Raw genomic sequence first — 27,891 nt, forward strand, 5'->3', positions numbered from 1 at the left:
GTCAATAGTAGAAGCCATTAATTAGGGGGAAATCTCCCAACTCATCTGTGTGTTGCAAGATCAGAAATATCAGAGATGTACAATATATTCTAGTAGGAACAGATATGCAAATTATTAAATGAAGTTACTAAAATTGAACAACCATATCCTTGTAGAATTGTGGTTTTGAAAAATGTATTTTCTTAACAACTTAAGCCTCTCCCCTTTACAACAAATACCCTCCAAAAATAATATGACTGGCAAGGGAGACAAGTCTATTATATCCAATCATCTTGTGAATCTGAACAGATATAAATTACCCTAGCTAGAAGCCAAGTTGCTGTAATTCTATTGATGATCAAATTTGTTCAAGTAAAACCACGTAGCGAAAAGCAAACCTCATGTAGTTTGAAATGTATTGTAAAACCTAGAGACAAAATGTCAGTGCACACAAATGGAAGGGAGCACATTTTGCAGTTACCATAAAAACATTTCCAATACAAAGGCAAGGATGCCATCACAAAGGGTACGGTGCTGTGCTTTCAAGAAAAGCAACCATTTTGCAGAACTCTGACCCTCTTTCATAGTTTACCAAGAAATTTCATAAACGCTGTGAATGTGCCGATGACAATGGCAGCGCAGGAACGTAGGAGGACTCTGTGTCTCTTGAATGTGCTCTCAAAGTGAGATTCTGCGGGAGAGGAGCTTGTGATGTGAGGTGTGAACGGACAAAAAGTAGAGTTAAAAATAAACGCCGAAGTTTAGTGCCCTGTAATCATGGTGAGGACAGAAAAATAAGTGAGCACAGAGAAATAGGCTCTCAAAGCCACCACGCTTCAGAATAAGTACTGTTATTACTTATGAGAACAGGGAATAATGGTAGCTATTGCTTTTCTGAGTTCACATTATATCCTTTTCCCCTCTGTCTGAACACAGCAAAACTTTCTTTTAAAAATACTTTCCTTTCAAGCTTTTAATTAATTTTAGTTTTCTGGGGCCTATGATGAGATATTGAAAATATTTATATTAAAATCAGAGTGCACTAGCATATAAATGTCCATATTTTATCACTTTCTATTAAAGAGGAGAGAAAATAAAGCCAACACAATCACAAACTTTGAAACACTGAGACACCAGGTGACAGAGAAGTCAAAATAATAAAGAAGTTAGGAATGTATAAAGCTTTTGAATGCAAGAGTTACATCATAACAGCTGAAGTGGTTAATAATGAAGGAACATTATGGTTTTAGATGCTTATTTAGGATTTCATCACCTCTAAATAAAGTACAAAATTCTGCATTTGGAATTCCCCATTGGCTTCGCAGTTGTTTTAGGCAACTTGCTTTTGTGGTTGTGTAATACACGTATCAGAGGATCCTGCACTTTTACGTACTGGAATGATGATGCAAAACTTGCCAAAAACAAGGCAAAAGGAGTGTGATGGGTTCATCTGTACCAACTGTACCTCTTAGAGTACTGTTGCAATTAAACATATGCAGTGTGCTGGAGAAGAAGACAACTTTTGGAAACTGGGAAAAGTGGTAACAGGAACTGAAATACTTGAACAGCAAATCCAAAAAGGAAATGTCATTTTACATGGGATTTAGTCGTTCCTTCTAGAGCTGAATTGCGTAGTGGAAAATGTTTCTAAAATACTAAGTAGTGGTGTCACATGTTTAAAGTTATGAATGCTATCCTGACATAAATCTGAAGTATCAATGGGCTTCTGTGCAGAAGACAGTGAAGGGCTGGAGGCTGCCTTGAGCTGTGGTCTGGGTGATGGGCTCTAATCCCACTTGTGGTGGGTTGGGAGCTGATTATTATACAAAGCAGAGTGGCTTCAGCTGGAGATACTGCAATAATCCCAGTCCAAAACTCCACATAACACTATTGTCAGGGTAGTCTTGTGTAAGAAGTCAGGCAAAGTGGCCTTTCACACGTCCCAGGCCTTATGAACTAACTGGGAGACGGGTCTGGAGTGGGTAAGACACTCTGTTTTGGGGGCTATTTTGCTTCTCAGCTTCACAAGAAATGCAGGGGTTGCAGGTTTGTGGGGGTTTGACTTTTTGTAATCCTAATACGGGTTATAAATGTTTTTGATATTTCAAATAAAGTTTATTAGATGAGAAATAAGATTCCTAAAAAATGCTGATCATAACAACAGTGAGCAAGAACTGACAGTCAAGTCATGGTGACTTAAAAAAGAAAAGGTGACTGATTTATTCTGGACGAGCATGAGTCGTATGTTTAGGATTGAAATATCCAAAAGCAAAAACTGCATGAAGGAAATGCAAGGAATGAAGGGCAAGTAAACATGAAGGATCTGGAGTTACCTGTTGTTAGCATGAGTTTGATACTATGCTATCTGAGCAGAATGTACCTCTAAATCCTGACTTCCATTTAGTTGCTGAGCAACTTATTTTGTGACAGAATGGTAATTGACTGGATAGTGCAGTTTATTCTCCATGAGAATGTGAGTTGATATGAGACTAACCCACCATTAAGCATTTGCTTGTCAGCTCAAACAGGCTTTTATTTAGTAAGCAAATAATGACAGGCAAAGTAGCCCTCCTACAGTAAAAACTAAAAATTAAAACTCCAGTGGTTGCTAAAGGATTCATTTTTCATTATGTCAAAATACAATGGGTACACTCACTATTGTTCTTTCAGCATTGGAAATTCATCTATGTCTGAAGACAAAGGTAAAATCCTTAACCCCCCTATTGAATGAGTTTTTCCCCTTGTTTATTTTAAACCTATAATATTTCTAAAGAGATCTGTTCTGGCAGCCTGTGCAGGTGGGGAAGGAGATGCTAAAACCATTTTGTTTGTGAACAGAAAATATTTTAAATTTGTAACATAAAGTGTCATAGTTGTCCTAAAGCAAGACCTGCATGTAGCCTGTCATGAGTTAATGCCAAAGCCTTTTTTGTAGCCGCTATTCGTGGGAGAAGAGAAGACATCTTAATTAAACTCTGCCTTTGTTGAGGACATCAGAAAAGCTACTGACAGAGTGTGTATGCCAACTGCAATCATGCATCCTGCTATCGCCACTGACAAGGAAAAAAAACAATAAAAGCAGCTGCAAGTGGCTGCTGTCACACAGGTTGCTGTGGATAAGAGGCTTGAGAAATGTTGCTTCATCCATTCAATACAGCCTCTTTTAATATTCAGTGACAACCTTTAATAAGAAATCAGAGTAGTTCTTCCCATGGTGGGGCGTTGCAGACTTGTCATGCTGAACTATTCAACACCACAAGTCAAGGTGCAAAATAACGTCAATAAAAATCATTATAAGATGTTGAAGTGATCTTTGATTTTGATCCATGGTGAAGTTTGCTTGTTTGTCGGGTTTTTTTGTTTTTCTTTTTTCTCCCTGAAGTCAAAGTGTTTAAAATTAAATAGAAACAGTATTTTTCACATAACCACCTCCCTTTGACAGCTAAGACTTTAAAAGAACTAGTAGCAAAATATCTATCATAAAATCATGAGCGCTGGGAACTCTTTGGTGAGGTCATCTACTCTCTGTCCATTTGTGGTTTATTATTTTGCTGTATTCTCTTGCCATTCCCTTTTTCTTTCATGTGGGAAGAAAAAGGTGTGTGTGGGGTGTAAAGGCTGAGGGTAATTGTTGGTCTACCTGTATCATTGCAATGGGAGGTATAAAACATATTGTATCCAAGGCTCTTGTGGACAGGCAGCATCAGTCTTCTGCTGGTGTTCCTGGGCATTGCTGGTTGCTCCTGTGTGTGATAAAGAAGGATTTGAGAAACTTGTTTGTAAAACATCTGAAGCTGAGACTGTTCCTGTGATATTATTAAGTAACAATGAGTAGATAAAACACTAGTAATACAGGGACTAGAGGATTTCTCTTTTCTGCTTGCTCCCTAAGTGTCTCAAAAAGGACCTGAAGGAGTCATTTATCTTTCTGCAAGGAGAAGAGATAAATTCATTGCCTGACAGGATTGTCTGCTTCATTGTGGAGATCTTTACCTTGAGGCTGTATGGAGTAGTCTTTTTGACTGTTGCATATTGTGACTTGCATTGGGATTGAGTCATTTCATGCAACTCCATCACTAAATCTGGATTGTTTTTTGGCTAAGATCAATGAAATATCATGTCTCATTGTCCAATTCCCCCAGTTTTTTGAGCTCTGTTCAGCTAAAACATTTTGTTGTTATTTACTTTGATTTGTAGATCTGAAGTGCTATGGTATAAATATTACAATTGATAACTAGCAAAAAGTGCATTATTAAATTACTTGTCAGATATAAAAGTTTTAATCTTGCTATGGGCAGGTAGGAACTTAAAGCAGAAAAGATGTTCTTAGGAGGGTGGGTAAAAAGTTTTCTAATAATACACAGGAAAAAAAAAAGAAAAAGGAAGTTTCAGTTGCTACAATTCATGGGAAGAAAAAGACTTTTTGACATTTATTGATCTACAGAGATCTACTTTACACAAAGTATTGTTTAATATCACATTATTAGGAGTAAATTCCAGGATTAAATGAAACATTCAAGGGAAAGAGCCATGTTCTGGGACAATATTGTTCAGTTCTCTGACAAATGAAACCATTAAAACTGTATAGAAGTGAGATATAACACATGACTAAGACCCTCTGGTCTCATGCTGTAATAGTTACTACTTTGCTGTGTTTGAACTTGAGTAAACAAATAAATGGGTGATCCATATCCTGTCTCAACACACACAGCCTGAAACACTAGCTGAAATGCATAGCTATCCACAGAATTATTTTCATTCAGATATAGTTTTGAATAGGTGGTAAAGCAGGGTTAACTTTAAATAACGCTTTTAGTGGAAACATAGACAAATGATGGTGCAATTTCTTGTTAAGAAGTAGATTTTATTTGTGAATTTAGGAAAATTGAAATAACAAGTATGAAGAACAACTTTGAAAGTCACTTCTACATTTCACATTTTTCCCTTGAAGTAGTAGCTGGTGATAGTGAGTTGACTGTACTTTACCTTCCTATGACACTTTCTTGAGCTAGAAGTGATAATAATCATTTGTTCATGATTCTTTGGGTGTAGAAACTGTTTTTCAAAATACTGATATTTTTTCTCTAAATACTTTTTAAAGCTCTACTTTTAATAATACTTGGTGGGGTTTTTTTGTTTTGTTTTTAATAAATTATTTTAATATGTGTAAAGCAAGTCTGTTTAAAATTGTCAGTTTGGAAGTGCACATTGAAAACATGAGTTGATAGGAATAGTGCCTAAGAGGAACTCACTTTTAAATCATGAGAATACTTTTGAGTTGCCTGATGAAGTTGATTGAGACAGTACATTCAAAGAACATACAGTTTATTCTGTTTATGAATTTAAAAAATATTTGTTGCTGAATATTCTTATATATAGACAGAGAAAATTTTGCTAATGTAAAAATTCACAGAAAAAAACTCCAGTTAAAAGAAAAACGTCGCAATGTACTTACATGTTGATCATCAAATGTTTATTTATCTCCATGTCTCAAAAGTCTTACAGTGTTAATATTTATAGTAACAGTTTTTATTATATTTACAGTTTAATCTTATGGTTTTAATATAGATGGGTTTATTGATTAATATGACTTAGTAATTTAGATATTCGAGAAAAACTTTTCATAATAATTCCATGGAACTGACCCTCTATAGAAGACTTCAGAGCATTCCATTCACAGGCAGGTTTTTTTTTATTAGTGTTTATTTTCACCTCCCCTTAGGATACTGTAAGTAACTCAGCATGATTGATTGTGAGAGCAATTATACATGAATTCAAGGAGGATTTTATATTGTGGCCACAGGGTTGCATGGAAATCATTTATGTCTTCCTTAGAAGTTCACCAGTTCCTTTTATTACATATCTAACTCGAAGTTTTTATGATCTTAATTCATTATTGCAGAGCTAAGCTTGATACAACATAGATGCTTTTAATGCCAGCATCCCCAGAAGTTTATGTAGTGGCTGCCTGGAGCTGGGCCTAATAGTTGATGTTTAACAATATTAATACCAATATCACACAGAGGTAGTGCTGTTGATATTTTTTAAGATGGATTGTCCGCTTCCTCAGCACTGAGCCAGTTCTGCAGCAGCTTAATTTGTGATTTGCTAAGGCACCATCCTTGAGATGAATCATAAAGTTGTGGCTTAGCAGGCCCTGCCCAACTCCTGGCAATTTTCATAAATGCAGAGTATTAAACAGAGGACCTTAACTGTTCAGCTACCTGAATTTCCCATATACTTTTAGCTTCCTAAGGTTTTTTTTGGGTATTTTCCTCTGTTGAGGGAGGTATGTCTTTCCCTGACTGTGGATGTTATACCCTGGGGGGTGGGGGAGGACAGGTGAATTGTATCTCTTTCTAGATTGGTAAAATACTTTGGGAACTCTTCATGTGGGATTGATACAAAATATTACACCAGAGAGTGAAAGGAGATAGACCTTTTCCTCCAAGTGTCCTTAAAAGTTATGTAAAGTATAGTAAGTTACTAACATGTATGAAATGAGTAGGGTTTTTTAGAAGTTTTGTTAGTTTCTGTAAGGCTCTTTACTTGTTGCTGAAGTCTAGAATATTTTGCAGGGCTTAATCTGGTTTAAATCTTACAACTATGGGTATTTGGGATGTTCTTTTTTTCTGTGCTTTACCTGTGTCAATTGTAATGAAGGATGTTGGAAGCAGAGAACAGGACATGTAACTGGCCTAATAATACTCTGTGGTGAGATTTTACTCCATTAGGACCCATCCTGTCATAGTACTTACTTTTAAGACAGCAATGCTACTTCACCAAACTTCCTCCTACAGTGAGAGAAGTAGGGATAACTCTTGGAAAAAGTTTTGAGGCTAGTGACAAAATATGTTTGTCTTTCAGATCCCCAGCTCAAGGGTATAGTGACCAGGTTATATTGCAGGCAAGGCTACTACTTGCAAATGCACCCCGATGGAAGTCTCGATGGAACCAAGGATGACAGCAGTAATTCTAGTAAGTGACTGCCCCAGGGGAATGTCTTAATTGCACACGCAGATTGCATCGCGCAGACACAGTGTTAATGCCTTTCGAGGGTTTCTGAATGTGTTTGGTTGAAAGGAGGAGGGTTCTGTCTATTTGAAGCCTAATGACCGCCAGCACGGCTCATGCAGGACGTTGGCCTAAATGTATTCCCTCTTGAAGGGGAAGGCGTAAGTGCCAATGGACCTCAGGGGTGAGATATTTAGGCCAATGGTTGTCTTCTGGTAATTTTATAAAAATGGTAAAAGTATATTAATTTTTTTTTATAAAAGCTATTTATTTAACATAAAATTTCTAATATTAAAATTAAAAAAAAAATAGGTAGAAAAAAAAAATTCCTTGAAAAATCTGATCATATAGGCCCTGATTCAGCAAAGCAAATAAGTGTATGTCTAACTGTCAAAGTCCTGCTTAAAACACATGCTAAAATACCTTGCTGAATTGGGGCTAAAGATCCTACAGTCCCTATACCAGCAAGAGTTCCAATGATTTTAAGAGAATCTCTGCCAGTGTAGGGACTGCAACAGTGGCAGTTTTCAAAAATACTTCAAATAAAAGTGGTCTTGAAAGGCTGTGTGGGTCGCTGCTTTGGTGTTCTTTTCCTATAATACTGCCACATATTTTCATTCAATGAGCATATATATGTTCAATAACCTCAGCTGCAAATGTTAACTAAGCAAACCTATTCTCACTGTAGAGAGAGATGATTTTTAATTTTCTGTTTAGCAGAGAACATTTATGGTTTGTTTATTTTAATGATAATGACATATTTAAGTGATGTATTTCTGTGTGATCCTGAGGTCTATTCTAAGCATTTTTAATACAAAAGACTTATTATTACGCATATATAAATGAGCCTTTAGTTTTCTCAACAGTGTTGAAAATAGGTTATAGAAATTAAGGGATTTGAGGTTTCTGCTTTACTTTGGTTAGGTCCCTGTTTTATCTCTTAATGCATGACTATATTTTTTAACACATTTCATCAACAGATAACATGGTCATCTTTTATTGTTCTTTTTTTTTTAGAATGGAGAGAAAAAAATTATTAATCTATTTTGATGTGTATTTCTCTGCTTGTTTTCAAAGTGTTTTTCTTCTTCCCCCATTCCTTGTTTCTTTCCTTCCCTCAGTGTGTCCATCTCTCATGCCCACTTCTGTACTGGACTAGATACTAACACCTTGTACAGACAAGATTGTTATTGCTTTTTATAGAAGCTTTGCCAATATGAAGTCCAAGAAATGTGTCTTAGCGTGCAAGTGTAAATCTCTCTCACCTCTCCTCCTCTCTCTGCCCATGTGTCTCTTATTTTCAGCTTCAGTGAGGAAGTGTGTATGACTGCAACAATTTTGGAATGTTTTAATGTTATTTCTGGGGTTGTTTTGCTTGTTTTGTTGTTGTTGGTTGGTTGGTTTGTTTGTATGTTTTAATCTTAGAACTCTATGGATTTTGAATCTGCAAAACTAGACTATAGGGCCTTATTTTCCCCTTATTTTCCTCTTTTTGCTGTTGTCAGCTTTATATTTTTTTAATTTTCCTGCTTACTATGCCATTTTCCCTTTTTCTCCCTTCTTCCCTGCCTTTCTGGATTTCCATCTGTCTACCCATCTCTCTTATTCCTGTTGCTCCAAAATGCAGAATAAATATTCAATATTATAAATGTTTTGAAATGTAGAACTTGTCCAAGCTCAACCAAATACCAGATAGCAGTATTGCATTTTTTGGATAAATATTGTTAGATAATGTTATGGTTTATTTCAACATGATTTTTAGGCTAAAATGAGTTCTTGCCATAAAGGGGTTTTTCTTTAACTGGTGTGATTCACTATTTGTTTGTTCACTTGTCCAATTTTACAATATTGTTTAGTAAAGACAGTTTAGACCATAAAGATATAAAATTAATGTGTGTGCCAGGAAAGCATAAAATCTCCACCTTAAATTTTGCTAGTGTATATGTATCGACACTATATTAAGAGATGAAAAGATTGAACCATTTGGTATATTCATGAATATATGAATATGAGTCTATTTCTTTTGTTCTGTCAGTGTATCTACTCAGTTCTTTTCCCTTTCCACTCTGTTTCTTTTCATTTCCTGATGAACTTTTTGTTTCCTATTGCTTTTCTTTATTGCAACATATTTTGTTTTTCCTTTTCTCCTTTACTTTAAAACAATAATTTTCTCATGGATAGAATTCTGAGTACTTTGATCTTTTATTCTGTGAGCTCCTTATCATGATAATTTCTGTCTGAGGCTTACCCGTAAATAAGTTTTTGCAGCTGTCAGAGGGGGAAAATTCTGCTTCTGACCACGGAGCTTCCAGGCTGCCTATTTAAGGTGCCCAGTGGCTGAAGGGATGGATATATATTAGCTGTCAATAGAACAGATACACTTACCTGGACAGTGAGGATGACTTCCATTTGAAGTGTGTTTCATAAAAATGGAGGAAATGCAGACTGCCAAAGGGCGTGCATCTCTGCCAGCGTTCCAGCTGTTTCTCCACTATTCACTGTCCCTGAAACCTGTGAGTGTCCTCCTCATGCACTGACCATCTGAGTAGCCGGGTGTTGGAGAAGCCAGAGTGAGCATGTAGCAAAGGACAGAAAAGAGGTTTCATTTGTGTCTCCAGCAAGGAAACTATTTGAAGCTTAGTTATGCTGGTACTTTTGTGTGGTTGCAATTTATTCTGTGTCAAGCAGTTAGAGGAGTGTTTGAAGTCAAAATTCCCTCAAAATGCAGGTATAATTTTGTACTCATATGTGTGTCAATGAACATGTTACACACTATTGAAGTTACAGTGTTACAGAAAGGTGGTACAAATCAAGACTAAGATGTGGCCTGTTCAAATTGAGTCGTTCTGTTCACACCCATTTTTTGTCTTTGAAGTTAATCTGTAGTCTCTTTAATGTGACTTCTTGCTTTTATCTGAAGTCAAAATAAGTTTTACCAGTAGTTTGGGTCAGCTGCTATTGTGCAAGACGTTGTCCTGGCTTGCCTTCAGTTGAGTGAAGACTAGAGTCTGCAGAGAGAGATGGCAAGATTTTTAATGTATTGTTGTGCACAAACCCTTGAATGAAAAAGGAAGAAAGATGTGACTGCTTGTAATTGCATCCCTGAACGTACATTCATCCGCTCATGTTGGTGGCCATGCTATTAGAATCCAACCTAAATAGACTGATAGATTTCAGTTCATTGTTGTAATTTCTTTTTCTATCTTTTCTTAGTCAGTGATGTTTTGTGACAGAGTATGACTTAATGCACCTATTGGTTAATGGTGCTGAATTTCCATAAATCACATCACCAGACTAAGGTGCTTAGCTTAAACCATCTTGTATGTACAGTGTATTTTTTTGCCAAACTTTCAATGACATGTGGAAAGATGTTTTATTACATTGTTCTTCTTCTTTTAGCTGGTTTTCTCTTTTTCCTTCCTCTAATGCCTTACAGTTTCTGGTTTGTTTTTGTAGCTTGCTCATAGTGAAAGCAGGAATGACTGTAGTTAAAGCTGTAGGCTTGGTTACTGAGGTCCTGCTCAGTGTAGTTGTCCCTCTCCAGCTCAAATGTTCCTGGATTTACTTATTTACAGCAGTTTTCAGCATTATTTGATGTGAATGGAACTTGCCTCAGTGTTGTCCATGGGCCTCATCACTATGAATTAGGAAAAACAAGCTACTGCACAGAAACTATAAAGAAATAGAAGAGATTTCCATGTTGTGCTTGTAGTAACAAGCCTTACATTCCCCTTCTGTCCTCCTCCCCACCCAAAACGACTAATTTTCAGGCTTTGGTCTGTCTTCAGACTTTTGGCTCATGAATGCAGGGTAGGTTTAGTCAGAAGACTAATCAATTTGGAAAAGAGGCAATTCTGATTGTAGCCTTACTTCATAAACCAATAAATGCCAAAGTTAACATTACCCAAGCAAGTTCGATTTGGCTGTGCAATGCACATCTCTAGCTTAATTATGCAGCATCACGCTTTACTTCCTTCCTGGCACTTGATACCTGGTGGAGTTGCTGTTCAAGAAACCATGCAACCATTTAACATTCCTTTATTTTAATATTTTAATGTATGCTCCTAATGTTCTCTTTATATCTTCCGAGTTGAATATAGAATTATTAGCTTTTTAATGTCTTTCTAAAGTACCTACCACTATCATATTTTGGTTTGAAGATATTAATAAAATAATCTTCACAGTGCCCTTGTAAGGTAAAGGAGATAATTAGACAGAAATAAAGCACATGAAGATCAAAAAACTACACCTGCAATGCTGTTAAATTTGGATTACTGAATGTTAAATTTGGATTACAGAACTGAAATACTTGCAGTCGAATTTTTGCACTGGTTTTTATTGCAGTTTGTCTTCAAAGAATTACACAGGCATTTAGTCATCTATTTACATCACCTTTGGGAGTCAGATAAGCCTGTTTCTCCCATCAGTATAATCTTAAGTAGTGTGACAGGATCAATGGAGGCCATGTTCAGCCACACTAAAAAGTACATTTTAATTAAGTCTCGTGTAACATCAGGCAGGTAGAATGGGTTTGCTTTGTAAGAAATGGGTGGATGGATCTCTGAATACCAACCTCCCTGTACTCATTGCCAATCTAAAAGATCTTCTGATGGAGTCATCATTTTTGCCTGTAGGCCTGCAGATGGAAATAAATTAAATAGTTGCCTCGATCTGATTGCAGATTTTGTGCTGTGGGAACTTTTGTCAGCTGACACCAGGGCAGTGCACAGGCAGAACAGACATCAAGTTTATAAGCCTTAAGCAATTGGTCTCTAGCAAGCTTCTTGAGAAAAACAGTGATCTGTAATGGCAATTTTCTTGTAGCTGCAAGTTAGTCATACCTAAATAGACTTTCACAAGGATAGGAAAATATCTGATTTCAGGCATTTCAGATTTCAAGTTAATAGACTGTGATGGTATTACATTAAAAAAAAAAAAAAAAAAAAAAAAGGAAAAAGAAATGTTGTGGCTTTGTGTTTTGCTCAAGGAAGGAGTTATTACTTATCAAAAATTGAACTTTAACTTTGGCTAAAACTTTTGGAGGATTACAATCCAACTCCCATTTGTTCCTGCAAATCCCCTCCATGACACCTAAAACAATAACTTTTTCATGCCAATTCTTCCTGTTAAGTGCCTCCCACCCCCATTTTCTGATCTTTTGTGTGATGGGAGTAGGCTTTCAGGCTTAGGAGAAAGAAGATAAACCAATTGCTTTGCAGTCATGGTTTAGCCAGCACGCAATGCAGCGCGAAGGGAGCGTGCACAGGCTCAGTGCTGACAAGGAGAAAGGGTTTTACTCACAACGGTTTTGCCTATTGGGTCACTTGATTTGCCTCATGTTCCCACGTCTTATTTACAGTTGGATTTGCCAGGTTTTATACTTAAGTGGACAGCATGGGAGCACTGAACACCAGGCAAAATTGTATTTCCTGGGCTGCTCTAGGGTGCTCCATCTCTCAACTCATCTGTGGACTCACTGGGCTGGATTTAGGTACATAAAGATGCTCAGGGACCTCTCTGCCCACTTGGTTTTGGATCAGTGTCTTAAAGATAGAGGGAATCTGGAAGCATGGTTCTTTTTCACATGCCCCTCGAGTACAGGCATAGCTTTGGCTGTGCACTCCTGAAATGTCAGAAAACTCTGAAAGGCTTTCTGCTTTTCTCAAGGCAGGTTCTTGCTAGAGTGTGGGATAGGACAGGTGACACCTAGCAAGGTTTGAAATGTGCAACTGGGCACAGAAGTCTTGCTCAGTGGAGTACTGCACAGCCAGCTTTGGAAAAATTGCATTTCCTTTGTCCAGCTTCAGAACACATAAAAACCACATGCAGTGCCTTACTGGTGCATGTTTTGCTGACCTCAATATGAAGCACATTGCTGAACATTTATCAATCAATAACTGAGCGTAGACTGGCCTCCCTAGTTGCACTCAACTTTGGAAGATTTTTGTGGAAGTTACTGAATATTCTGTATGTGCAGAATTACAGCATTTCAGATCACACTCTAAAATTTTATGATCTTAGACTAATTACAGGAGCTCTGACAATCTCCAATTAAAACTTAGTGGCAGTAAAATACGCTTTCTAAATTCACCAGCAACTATAAGCTGCTCTAGTAATTTTATAGGTTGAATAAAACACTGCCATGTTACAAGCCCCTAATTCTTTTTCAGTTTAGGTTGTTGTTTTTTTTTTTTTTTCCTATATTTGCTGCTTTATTTTTATTGGTAATAGAGTGAATGATATCTATGTTCCAGAAATTTTGACCAAACCACTATGATTTGGAGTTTTCATTAACAGTTTTCCATGGCTGAATTTTCTTTTGTGTTCACTTCTTTTCTTTATACAAGTATTGTTTGTTTTTCCTTCCCAGTGTCTTCTCAATTTCCTTCCCAGTGTCTTCTGCCCTCCCTCCAGCAGGGTGTTCATATCCAGTTTTCCTCCTGGAATTTCTTCTAGAAGAAAAAACACTTAACTGCCATTTGAAACAGAGTTTTGCTATGACAGTCTCCCCCTCTACCACCCACAATAGTGGTTTTGCTGGATTTCACTTGAGGTTAATGGCTGACTTTTTTTTTTTTTAAAACTTTCGAATTATAGTGCACATTTGAAAGCCCTCAAGTCATGCAGTGCTTCTCCTATATACTCTTGGGATATCTTGTCCATGAGTGCGATATTTCACTGATTTACACTTATCTTGTATAGATTAGAGACGGAACCTTGTCTGTACCCACTGTTTTTCTAGTGAATAGCCCAGTAAGATTCTAGCATGATGGAGACTTTTGGAAACCACAGAAATGAAAATGCTATATATTTGTGCTAATTCTTGTCTGATGTAGTTTCTTCTATTCTAACTTGTAAGCCCATACATTTGTTTTCTGTTCTTCCAGAGCTCTTTTGAATTTATTTTTCTTTCTACAGCTGTAGGAAATGCTCTGCTACAACAATTCCCAGCTTTATATTGACTTTGTATGTTCCTAAAAAGACCTTATGTTACATATTCTTTTTCTGCATTACAGTGTTGAAGGAAAGGTTTGTTTGGGTTTTTTTCCATACACTTCTGTCTTGAAGCTGTAGTAGTCAACCTATTTTTTTTTCTCAGTTGTAAAGATTTTATCACCTTCATCATTCATTATCTGTGGCTTTGTGTCTTTTGACCAACCAGAAGTTTTCACACTTTGAGAAGATGTATTTATCCACTGCAATTACATTACCTTTCTTCTCTTGATTTGGACTTTACCCCTGGCATCCTGATTACACATAAACTCATAGGGCACACATCCTGATCACACCTGTGAACGTACTTCCTAAATTTTGAGGAACTCACTGTAGGTGTTACTGTGTTCCTGAGACTTGGCTTGGTGGAACCATAGTTCTCCATGCACATATCAAATACCCAAGCTGCGCTTTTGGTTTTCATCCAAGGACCTGTGAATCCTTCAATCATCCACAGTGGAAATACACTTAGCATGAACTCTAGCTCATCCAGGTCTTTTATTCCAAGACCACCTGATGTGTGCTTTGCATCTGATTTCCTAGTATGAGTCAGTAAACTTAGTATAGGTGTGTGCTGGCATAATTTTAGAAGAAGAACAGATCTGTGTCTCCTACTTATATCATATTTTCTTTTGTTGTTCTGCTGTCAGGCTGGTAAACTCCCACTCTTCACACTGGTCTTTTTCAGACACTAATCAAAGCTGTGGCTGTTTTTATTATTACAAATGTATATACCAGTACTAGGGTATCTATCTGCTATTATCTGTTTTTGTTTGTTTGTTTCCCAGAATTTCAGTCTTTAAATATATTCTATATTCAGCTTAATAGGGTTTATGTACATTTAGAGTCAAGCACATATTTTGGTGCTTTTCTGAACTAGGATAAACCTCTGCCATTACCTGAGGCCTGTGTATTACTTCTTGTATCAAATATATCATTCACAAAAGCAAATATATATATATAATTTTAAATCACAGACCCCTTGAAAGCAAGCTTTAGTCAGAGCACATCTTAATCCAAAACCAAAAAAATGCCTAAGAAAATAAAAAGCTGCTTGTCAGAATCAGAGCACTATGTCTTCTCTAGAATGTCTCATGAATATTACCATTATGACCAGTCTACATTGATGTAGGAACTGTTGAGCTCTTTCTTTTCAGATTGCCTGAGATACTCATGTCTGCAGTGCTGCATAAATGATTACAGTCCAGTCTCCTGTGCTTTGTGTTTGCTAGTTAGCACTTGTGCCAAATATTACACTATCGCAGGACTTATTGCTGTCACTTTAATTTTAAGGATTAACTTTAACAGAAGCAAGATTTTATGAATTAATTTAATTTTAAAATTAAAAAAAAAATAGACCGGGTGTAGTTTTCTTTCTTTTTTACTAATGATGTTTATTAGATAACTGCAATAACCACAACATATTCATATCTGTTCATGTTTTTTCTTCACAGCATTATTCAACCTTATACCAGTGGGTCTTCGAGTTGTTGCTATCCAGGGTGTAAAGACTGGGTTGTATATAGCCCTAAATGGAGAAGGTTTCCTCTACACATCAGTAAGTACCTTTCTGAGCTCTGTTTCAGAGGCACAGCTGAGGTTGAAATCTACAGAGGAATGAGACAAATATTCACTTTTAAGAAGTTCTATAATGTCTATATATGTATATACATATATTACACCTATGTCCCCATGTATTTGTGTGGCATATCTATAAATGGGATACAGTAGAAATTACTGTGTACTATGTTTGAAAGTGTGCATGTTAGCAGTCCTAACAAAAAACATTCTGGAGAGCTCTTTTTCTAGTGCACTATAGTGGTGAAGTGCAATACACCACAAAGATTATTATTTTCAATTAAATTATCCAGAATTTTTACATAAACACCAGTCTTCTTAGTGACTTGTTGATTAGAATCCAAAAGCTGCCCCAGCAATTACTTTTATTGACAAGACTTATAAGTGTAACTTCCATCTAGAAAGTCATTAACAGCGTTAGAATTTATCACCATAGTCTTGCAATTGTATGCTTAGCATCATTGATTTTTTTTATTTCAGATATCAGGAAAATAAAGAGTCCTGTGAGAGACTATATCTTTGTAGAATGATCAAAGTTTAAGAAAAAATATTTTGAGTCACAAAGAAGGCTGCTGGATAAAGTGATTGGAAAGTCCTTAGATTGTTTAAAGTATTCGAAATGATTTAATGCTAATCGCTCAATGTGTTGTTGTGAATATAAAAATTCTCAGTTTTGTGTGAATTCAGTGTCTTAACCTCCTTTGAAAGGCAAACAGACTTTAATATGAACAGACAGTTCTGTCAGGTATTAACAAGGTGGCTTAAAGGATTTTTTATTACTTTATTTTTATTGCTGTCTATGCTGAATTTATTTATATAGTGCTTTTTTCCATTTTTACGTCACATAGATCTTAATTCCCTATTGAGTTATAATGCACTGCTTTGTTTTCAGTGTCCATTGAAAAGAAATTGGACAGATTAAGTTTCTGATGCCCTGAGGGAAAGTGTTCTGTTTGTTTCAAATATACAATTGCCTTGGAAAAGATAATTAGGAAGAAAAAATTGAACTAATCTTGAATGTCAATGTCAAGACAAAGAGAAAATTCTTCCTCATAAGCTCCAGCAGTGTGATCTAAAATATTTTTCTGTTTAAAATAAAAAAAAAATCTATCACAGGAAAAAATGCAATACTTGCTGTCAGAAGGAAGAAAACTAGAAGAAAAAATCTGTATCTGTTAGAGAAAATTCATTCCTGACTTCCTAGTTCCATCACTTCATGTGGGGAGTTCATTTCAATATGATGACATGAACAGTATGTGTTGGTACAGTTAAGAGTACATTGTTGCCCAGCGCTGCTTCTGAAGTGAGTTCTCAGTCCTTCAGAAAGCAATACAAATTTCAGAAAAGGTACCACCTTCCTGCCAAGAGATTCTGCACAGGGAGGGACTCTGCATGAGCAAATTCTGGCAGCCACTGTTTTTATGTATTCTTCTGCAAATGGTCCAAGTTGAATGAATGTTGTCATCTGGGGAAGGGAAAGGAGTAGAAAGTACAAGGCAAGATAAGAAGAGCTGGCTGGATCCCAACTTTGAAAAGATGTGAAGCTGACCCTTAGAACATCCTCAGGTATAACAAGATATTTCTGCCATGCCAGTGGGAATCTGAATTGCTTTTTTCTTGCATCTTCTTGTTGAGCAACACAGATTACTTAGGTTGTGATCAGTCTCATGGATATAAATAAAAGATTATGTAAAAGTAAAATGTAATCCACATGTTCAATGTTTTGCAGGATTGCGTACTCTTCATTGCCACTAATAGCAAGTTTTTGGACTTCATATATTTCTGTAGTTCCTGGTGACTTGTTAAGCACTTATGAATTTTGTTCTGTGAATGTTGTTACGTTTTGAGGGTATTTCAGTTAAAATTTTCTTTGGAGAGTATCTTAATCTATCACTGGTAAGGAAACAAATATCTTTGGAATGTATTCCTTACTCTTCCTTGTGTGGAGAGTGAAAGATGAGTGGTTCATTAAGTGATAAAGTGACACATTAGAAAACTGAGTGGAAGCCTTTAGTTTTGATATGTCTATGAAATGATTTTAAACTTACACTTTTGTCAAGTTGAACAGTTGCAATATTTTGTAATCTAATGAAAATTTAAAGGTAGTGATTTCAAAACATTGGTGCTGTAATACGGCTCCTATTATTTCATATTAATATATTGAAAACATTGACAATATATTTTTGTCTTAGCAATATCCTGCTTTCAGCTTAAAGACTAATGCATTTGAAAATAAGAAGACAAAGCATCAGAGAGAAGTCTGTCTTCTCCCTGAGGATCAAGATGAAGAAATACTGTGTGCACAATATTTTAAATACTGTCATTTATAGAAAAAATATATTTTTAACCAATTACTTTCTATTACTGTCTTGTTGGTGGATTTCTTTGACTCTCTGTCACTGTTGTGTATCTTCTGCACCTGCAATGCAGAAGTTGTATATTACATGTCATATATGTTTTTTCCTTGTGTATTCAGGGGCGGATGGGACAAAAAAGATTTCTAAGTTTTGTGCACCAGCTGTCATCCTCAAAAAAAAGTGCCACACAATGGGAATGTTAGTTAAAATTCAGATATATTTAGATATATTACCAATTTTTATAAACATTTTTTAAAAAATGGAAGCATGCACTATTGACTAAGTAAGATTTAGTCTTAGTTGAGAATGAAGTCCTGTATAGTCCTTCTCTGCACAATACCACAGTGATCCTTTTTCCATTCACAGTATATGAAACCATAGCTTGTGAGAATATCCTACATGTTGATTCCTCTCTTCAGAGACTGAAGACCTCAATTCAATTATTTTTATCATAAGTTTCACATGATGTTGACTAATTAAGCAACAGCACTGACAGGAAAGTTATTATGTATGAACCTGCTTTCTCTGATATGAACTATTTGGTGAGAGAAAAATGAAGATACAGTGACAGACCAGTTTTACATACAGGTTATCAAATGCAGATTTGCATTATTTTCTTGCTTTGTTGTTTTGTTGTTTGTTTTTTTTTTAAAACAACTTTTTTAAAATGGTTGGTTGTGTCAATTTGAGAGTCTCTTGGTTTTTTTACTTATTTTTTATGCCATATTTAGGGTTTTTTCAGCTAATTCACAAAATTAGAACTATGAAAAAAAGTGCAGAAATATAATAGAAGAGTGTTATAGAAGTATTTGTTTCTTGGAACACAAATAGAAAGACAGCAAATCATGTAGAAAAGTCAGTCTTATGAGCTTTTCATACCTATTTTGCCTGCTGCAGCAACTGAGGTTTGTATTCTGTTCTTTGGGGATCAGTCACATCAGGGTCCCTAATACATACATCAAAGCCTTTTCAAATAAAGGAGAAGCAAAATCTTTTGAGTTTGATACAGCTTTGCAGAATTCCTGAGAGAAAATACCTTTTCAAAATTGTAACCTGATTTTTCAATGTATTTAAAGTAATTATTGAAATACTAAGATTTGTTATTTTCTATCATACGAAATAGGAGAACAAGAACCTTTTTGTGTTCAGTTTTTTTTCCTTGCATCTTTAAGGGTTAGCCCACTTAAAAGTTATCCATGAGGCTCACCCTTTTTTTATGTTTTGGTTTATTGCATCAGACTCTGTCTGTGTGTGTAAGTATACCCATACTTATGTATGTATATCCATATATATCCGGACATGATTGGGATATATTTATTTAGCTACAGCTTCCCAATTTTAAGTGTGTGTTAGTAAGCAATGATAACTATAAAACTGAGTTGAAATTTATTTTAAGTGGATTAATGAACTGTAAATAATTCAGTATTTAGGACCGACTTCATCCCTGTGAAAGCTGGTTGGAGGAGCTGGATTTTTCCGTAAAGAACCATCTCAGTTACCAGCAAGATTTTTTATGTAATGGTTATGGACTTTATATGCTGAAGTCCAAAAATATGCCCTCTTGTCTTTGTAAAGGGTGGGTAAGATAAGGTTTTACTTCCAGGGCTGATCTTGTCGAAATCAAAAGGAGTGAAACTGGCTCCATGTACTGGAAAAATGAGCACAGCCACAGGGATTCTCCATGGGGAACAGGTATTGCCTGCAGCAGGAGTATGGCAATGCAGGACATGGCAGAGGCTTTTGTTGGTTTTGATGCTAATTTGAGGCAGCTCACTTTGTGAAGGGTTCATTAGTTCAACTTTCAGGGCAGCTGCAGCTTCTTGTTTTGCTTCTACAGTTTTCTATTACCATAACAGGATGAACTCAGAGGTAAAACTTATGCTAGTCCATTTTATGATTCTCATTTTCCTATGAGAGTCTTCTTGGATTATATCAATTAATTTCTCTCAAGAGTTAGTTGATATATCTGGGCTACTGGGTTGGGTTTTTTATCTTAGGAGCAGTTTAGCAGGGTGGCTATCGGAATAAGAAAAAAAGAGAAAAACTAAAATGTGAAAAAGAAAAAATTCCTCACTCTAAAGCATCTTTACCTGCTTGTGCTTTCTTCTTTGTATTTCATTTTTAACCATTTCTTCTGTCAGTTTTCACTGAGAGCTAAGATGTGGACAAAACCAGAAGGAGAAGACTATGCCAGTGGTATCGACAGCAGCAGATATTAAAGTCACAGCAACCCACTGCATGGTTTCTTAGTAAAGCTGTTGAGCTACAGTGGTGCTTTAAAAAATGATTGAGCTTGCAAGACCAGGTTTAAACTGCCTGGTCACCTCAGCATGGTGCATGACTGGAGTTGTGTGCTGCAGCTCCAGAGCTCCTTGTCTGGGGATGGGGCAGTGGGAACCTCGTTGGGAGTGCGTAGAGAGTAATGGAGAGACATGGCTACATTTATGGGAGGTCTTATGAGCTTTTTAGAAGAGTATTTCAGAATTAGAGATGGCACACTACCATTTACAGAATAATCTTCTTGTAAGATGTGGGTTTGTGTTTGATCTGCCATCGTACACAGCGTCGAGGGTGTTGGAAGGGTGTTGATGGGGTTGTGTTTCTGTGGCAGTGTCAGTCTGTGTCACAGCCTTCATGAATGAGAAAGAACATCAACATCTGTGACTGGGAAGTGTATTTGTTATACTGCTCTGGCAACTCTCACCTGACAGAAAAGCCTTTGAGGGTTTCTCCTGACATTTCAGCAGCTTCCCAGTGCTGGTATTTCCTTCACTTCTTTAAGACCACATAATTGACCTGTCTGAGGAAAACAAAATTCACCCTCAAGGAAGAACATAGGAGCACAGACAGTACAGCCTGCAAAAGAGTCAGAAGTATACTGAATATGGTAAAGCTTGTTGCTCTTGCGGTTTTGTGAATATAAGCACAACACAGTGTCTCCTTTAATAACATTGTGATCTATAGGAAACATTATTTTCTTCTTTATATCAGATTTATGCCTTAGGGTCTTCACTTGCTCCCATGGTCTTATCTCCCAGCATAGACTTTACTAAGACAGGGATAGGGCCTTAGTTCACTCTGTGCCTTGGAACTGCTCTGGCACACTTTAGAGAGAGAAAAATGGGTGAAATTAATTATTTGAAAATCATAGCTTCCGATAAAGTCTTTTGAAAACTAGTTAACAGTGATATTTTTAAGAGTGTAAATGCACAGACCTTATGCAATCTCCATCAGCTAATTCAAAGAGCTTACCACTGAAGTGCTTTCTTATGTATGAATACCTTCTTTGCATAAGCTGTTATCTTTTATTCAATTTGGTATTGGTTGGAAGGTGACCAATATTTGCTTCATATAACAACAGTTTGTTTGAGAGGGAAGTAAATCACACATTTCAGGGCTGCGTTCCTCTGTAAGTTGGACTGCATTGCTCAAAAGGTAAACAAGTTCAGTATGTTCCAGAAGTAGCTGAAATACACTGACAGGGAGGAGGAAAACATCTGCATGGTTTATACTCATTTATATCTGTGTTTGGAGGTAGATAATTTGTCTCTCAAGTTGCTTGCCGAAAATAAATACAGAAAATTGCAAATGTATTTATTTATTCTGTGGTGACACTTAAGGAACAACTGATAACATAGCCCTGCTGTATTGTACAAAATAGTGCCAGATGTCCCTGCTACAGAGTATAGCAGAAAAGGGGTATACAAATTTACTAAGTCCATGATTTTTTCAGTGGGTTAGGTTTTTAGTACAATTTTGATTGGATGTGCTGAAGCCAGTGTTTTCACACACAAGATAAGGGAGAAAGGAGGCATGAACAGACACATGAGAATTTGATAGGGCAGGAGAGAAGCGTGAAGGAAAGAGGTAAATGGAATGAGGCTAACATGAGAAGATTCTGATAAGCAGGGATTTAAGAAAGTGGGAAAATAGCACAGTTGAGCAGAACATAATTGTCGAAAACTCTAGGATGATATCATTGTAGAAATGTTTATGATGATATCACCATTGTTTGAGTCTGATGTTTGCATTTGCTAATACCTCTGAGTCTTTCACATGCAGAAATAGCTACTATTTGAATTATAGTTCATAACTGATACTATTTAAAGAAATACACTACCTTGAATATACAAAAAGATAACGAATACTACACAGTATTTTAGCATGGTTTCTTCACCTGTGACAGCTGATTCACCCTCCTGCCATCTAAATGGTATACTGGAGTTAATAACAGAATTTGACTCAAAACTTGCAGTGATGTTTCTTGCCACTTAAGCCTGAGTGTCCTGTTTGGTTCACTAATGTCCACATTCAAATTTTTTATCTGTAAGTAACACTTTCATATTTGCTTAAAATATTTCTTTTCCTTTCTGGTGCTTATCTCTTATATGTACATGCAAAATATCTCTTGATTTTTTGTGTTCTCTCCCCCTAAGATTACAGAAATGTACATAAATGCATCAGGGTTAGAAAACTACTCTTCCAAACTTCTCATCAAAGCATGAAAGATCACAGAGTCAGCAGCTGCAGTTGGATATTTTTTCAACTAATAATTGTATGACAAGGACGAGCAACTGTAGGTAGGTATGCTAAAATGAGGTGATCTAATCTCATGCTTCAGGAAGTAAGATGATTGCCACGGGGATCAAGAGGAAAGCTTTCCTCAATGTACAGCATCGCTTACTGTAGCTATGCTGAAGGAGGTTTGCCTCTGAACTGTTGGATGATGGTCACAGCCAAAGGCTGAGCACAGGCTTGATGTACCAGCAGTTTAATCTAGTCTGTCAAATCTCTGCTTCTGGCATTTCTGTCTCTCATGGTAACCTCCCTGTATTTTTGGCCAGTGTTTGTTTCGTTGCATAAATACAACTACGCTTTTCTGGATGTTTCTTTATTCCCAACTTTGTTGTTCTTAGATATTTGGTGTTCTCTGTTACCCTAAATGTTGAATGCTGTCTCACTATGTATTGTAAAGTCTTCCAATACCCCTCTTGTCTTCTACTCTTTTACTTTCCTGGTAATTGTCATTTCTCAAGCAAAAGGATCATGCTTGAAAGTTCTAATTTTCATTACTATTCAATCTTACTCATCCATTGAATCAAAGTATGAAAAGTAGCTACCAAAGATTTGTAATCTCTCAAATTTTAGACAGTTATCAAAAACTTCTTTCCAAAACAAAATCCTACTGATTCTTTCCATTACTGGTTAATGAATATTCAAAATATCGAAGACAATTGTAGATGGATTTTATCCTAAATTTTAATTCCATTCATAATAAATTTGGTTCTTATGATGTAAAGAAGACTTCTCACTCTGTTTTCAAGTTTTCTAGGTAATAAACAAAAATTAACCATGTGTGGACTAGAACAACAACAATTAGACACATGGTACTGTCTATCGATGCTGTAGTTGCATAGCAGCTTCTGTTATTCAGGGTATTTCCAAAAGATATATGGTTAGATACCAAGACAGATGAGCAGAAATGAACTATTTAAATATAAAGTTTGTTTTCAAAAATAATTGCTGGTGAGCTGAAGAATGGCTTTAGTCAGGCAAAAATCTGCTTTCGTTATGCAAGTAAAGTTAAGTATTATCTTGCAGAAATGAAATAGTAAAATAGATATTTTGTTAATTTTTAATAATTTCTCTTAAACTTTTAACTAACTGTATCAGAATACTCAATTAATATCCCATAATGCTAACACCAAAAAAATGTTTTATTTACATATTTACTTAAAGAAAATTATGCAAGCATCCTATAACTTCAGGGAGCTTGGTAAGGCACTCAACCTATCCTATAATAAATGATGTGGACTCAAATATATGAGTTTTAATCATTTTGCTGTTGAAACACAATTCTGTAGAATGTTTGGTCCTTAAGATTGAGCTGCAAAAGAAGGATGGTATATTTAACAGGTTATTGTATTGCGCAACCTCACACAATAGGGCTTTGTATAAAAGATTCGTCTCTATAAATACCAGATATTGAAAAAAGCCATAACAGTCTTCACTACTGCTGTAAAATGAAAGTGTCATTCACAATACAACAGACATAGATGCCCTCTGTATCAGTGTTATATATGTTAATGGCTGATTTATACATAATATCCATTACATTTTTGGAACAAAACAGATTTTGTATTATTCTTGATTTTTTTTTTTTTGGTCTTTTTTTACATTACTATTATACATACTTATTTTCTTGTTGTAGCACATTCATTTTTTTCACTTGAATAGGCAAGTGTGTAGTTAAGATTAGTGAATTATAGTCAGTGATAAATTTACATCGCCTGTAATCTTCCCATATGCCAAGTGCCCCTGTGGAAAAATTTAGAAGTTTTCAGTTTCTTCCTCCTTGGTGAAGCATCTTTAGCCGTGGGCTGGATCCTGCATGGAAGCTTGACCATCTGGGCAGACCCATAGGAAAGCTGATTCTGCATGTCCTGACTAATGACCCCTTACCCTGGTCTCTTGCTTGTTGGCAGAGCCTCTGAATCTGGGAGCTGCACTGCGGTGTTCAGGGAACCCTGTCTTATGTGTGTGTAGTGCGGGGGATGGGGACTGCTTCCACCACTTTCCGTCATGGATCTTCTGTGGCCAAAGGCCAGATGCAGTGTGCGTCTTTGCAGAGCTGTGTCAAACTGTGTGTGAATACATCCACATAAACAGCTAGGATCATCTCTGAAGTCTTCTCATTCCTGTGGGAATAAACCTCTGAAAGAGTAACTCAAGATTACTTTTTTTCCCTTTAGCTAAATTTGTAGTTAATTATTTGCTGATCAGAGTTCACATACAATATAAATTAATGTGTTAGGACTGGTTTTTAGGTGTCTGTTTCTACAAAACTATCTATGAAAACAAGCATCCAGTAACTTCTTGTACATAGTTTTAGCAAACATCAAGTCTTCATCTGCCTCTTGGTTTTTCATGTTGAATTCCTCAATCCTTCACTTTCTCTGCTGGCAACTTTCCCTTACAGTGATCCCTAGGATATTTCTATGGCTAACCTGTGATCACATGTACTAATTTAGACAAACATCATAGAGCTCACAACCTGCTTTTGACATTTTTCTTTGTTGAGTGTGACTCCTTCCTGCTTTGTTGTCTTTCCCTCATTCAATAAACTATTCAGCTCCCTGAGAGGTCATAAGTGGAGAAAGGCAGATACAGATGTCTGTGAGGAATGTATGAGGTTCATCTGTCTTGTTACTTGACCAAGCATGAGCTATTGTGTGGCATCAGGACATCACCTAGCAATGGTGAGGCCTTTTCTGCCCATAGCTTAGTATAGTCACATGCACTGTTAATCAGACAAGAGCTCCAGTGTCAAATTCGTGAGATGCTATCTGGATACTGGTGTGCTCGTAAGTTCTCAAAAATAACAAGTGTTGGCCTGATTCTGTTTCTAATTGCTATTGCAGATCTCATAGGTATCAGGGTTGGCATAACTGAACACTTTCAAAAATCCCTCTTGCAAGGGTTAAAATACAAGGTTTATCCTGCGATGTTTATTCAACATATCCTATTCACTGTCAGATGAGCAGCTCTCTTGACTGATTCCTGTTGACTTGACAAGGATTCTTGTTTTTTAGCAGACTACAGCACAGCCTTGGGGGCATACTGTCTCTCCCTGAGGGTGTCTCAAAAGGAATCATAAATCTGTAGAAAATCAGCAGTCAAATTTGAATCCTGCACTAAGAGCACTGGAGTAAGGGTGAGCAGACGACTCACTCCATTGTGTTTGAATTCAGTAGTGGCTGTTCCCTACATTCTGTTCTCCTGCTATTTTGTCGCTAACATTTTATAATAAAAAGTGACATGATGCCACTACCTAGAAAAACATGAACCCCTGGGCTTAATATGCAGGATCTGCAGGAAAACCCTATATTTTGAGAAAGTGAAACAAAAAAGCTGAATACTTAATTCCTCCTGTGCACGTGTGGATTTCTTTTTCTAATAGCAACTCACGTGGTGGGTAACTTTGACTTATTAACAAGATGATAAAAATTTTTCAGCATTGTCAGACATTTATATTATACTATTTAATCTTTAGTGTCATTGCAACTGCAAAGATGAAAACAAAGTGTTTCAACATGACAATGTAACACCAGTATTTTGTGATTCCACAGAACATAGCTAAAGACCTAGAGTTTTCCACAAAAGAGATGTGATTGCCTAATTCACCATGGAATTGTTTGCTTATTACAGAATTGCCTAACAGCTGGTGAATTTTTAATAGATAGTGAAAAGGTTTTATACCACAGGCACAGAACAAAATATAGCCAACATTTCAAAAGCATGATATGTTCCCTTTTTCATGTCCCTCTTGGCCAGCATCTGACTTCCGTGTTGTGACTGATGTCCCCTAAGCAGTTGTACCCTGTCACATTGCCATTCAGGCTACAGGCCAAAACAGGCACAGCCCAGATTACCAGGAAAGAGAATAATATTATGAAAATATCTACTCCTAAAAGTAGCTTAAAAGGTGTTAAGAAAAAGTAGAAATATAAGGTTTTGGGTTTTTTGGTCTATTTGCTAATTATTGCCATTTTTTGTCCCACAAGTTTTATATTATTGGCCAAGTATGGCTTTATTTAAAATACTAAAGGTTTCATTCTTATAAAATTTTAATTAAAAAATAGGCTTGTTTATGTCAGACAAAAAAATAAAGTGTAATTGAGAAGCACTGACGACTGTATTCTTTCAGAACTCAGTTGCAGTTGTAATTTCATACTTTCACAATAATTACTTTTCTTTTTATAATGTCATAAAATAATTTTTGATTTTGGTATGAATTTTTTCATTCATTCCAGTGGGATCTGGATCTATTGGGCTATACTTTAGTAGGCACCAGGATTTGGGTAAGTGTAAGCGACATTCTCTTCTTAAGTATGTAGCTTCTTAAACAAAGAATAGCAGGGAGAATCCCTCTGTTTAATTCAACATCTGAATGATGTTAGCAAAAAGTATGTTTAATTTCAACCTGCATACCTTGTGCTTTTTTTTCCCCTTCTGTTTTCTGGAGAGCTTCTTTTAAGGCTTAGGGTAAGATAGCAAGAGGCAGCATTTAATATTCTTTTTCAACACTTATGTTGTTTGTGAGGGGGACTGAGCTGACTATTTTCTTCTTGACATTTGAAGATCAGCAGTGTGCCCTTGTCTCTTCATTTTCGAGTATCTATTGGCACCAGCAGCAAAGGAGATGAAGGAATCGGCCTTTCAGGCATTGGAAGTGACAACTTCAGAAGCTTCGGCTGAGGCAATTCTATCACCCACTTAGCATTCATTTGAGCATTGAAGGTGGCTGAAGAATAGCCTGTGAAAACAGAATGAGAGAAAAAATTGATATTTTCCCTTAATACTTACAGAAATTTCACTGGATCTTTGACAGCTGACAGCATCCTGCCCTGTGCTATCATATTCAGACCTGTGAAAGCCACTTTTCTTCAATTGACATGATTAGAGTATAAGATAGATCAGTTGATTTTTGATTTTCAAAGATTATTGTGTGGAGATGACAGCTATATAGATGGCATGTGAGGAACAGTGAGATAGTGTCTAACCTTCTGTGTCCAATTCAAGGCTTTGGATGTGTAAGTATGGCATTGAGAAAGAAGGGGGCAGAAGAAAGGATAAGGATTAGATGATTCACAGGTAGATCGTCGTAGGTTAACTTCAAACTCTACTAATCATACAGAAACAGTCTCACTAGTAAATTTTTCCTGAAACTACTGAAGGTGAAAATAACCTCACTTGAAATTGTTGGAATTACCCTGATAGGAAAGGGGTGGGGGGGCACTGGCCATGTCAGATGCAGACAAAGTGCAAAGTTCACATGATGTGTCCTTCTGTTCTGACAGATCACAGATTTTGTTAGCCATGAAGAGAAATGTTCAGTTTTGATCGCCTGTAGATACACCAAACTCAGATATACAGCATGGAGTTCTGCAGACCTGGTCTTAAAAACAGA

The 27,891-nt window shown here is 36.4% G+C and overlaps 1 protein-coding gene across 3 annotated transcripts in view; it reads left to right on the forward strand.

Moving 5' to 3' along the window:
* FGF14 (fibroblast growth factor 14) overlaps window positions 1-27,891 on the forward strand; it is a gene marked incomplete at its 5' end in the record, with an annotated part of 408,369 nt that overhangs the window by 304,441 nt on the left and 76,037 nt on the right. For 2 of the 3 annotated variants that reach the window (XM_082073905.1, XM_082073906.1), the window contains 2 exons: window positions 6,847-6,957; window positions 15,441-15,544. In XM_082073905.1, coding sequence (XP_081930031.1) covers window positions 6,847-6,957; window positions 15,441-15,544 — 215 coding nt within the window. The remainder of the gene's footprint in view (window positions 1-6,846; window positions 6,958-15,440; window positions 15,545-27,891) is intronic. The other variant, XM_082073907.1, reaches the window with a different exon arrangement.

The sequence above is a fragment of the Streptopelia decaocto genome, assembly GCF_964273445.1.
Source record: "Streptopelia decaocto genome assembly, chromosome: 1".
Classification (NCBI taxonomy): domain Eukaryota; kingdom Metazoa; phylum Chordata; class Aves; order Columbiformes; family Columbidae; genus Streptopelia; species Streptopelia decaocto.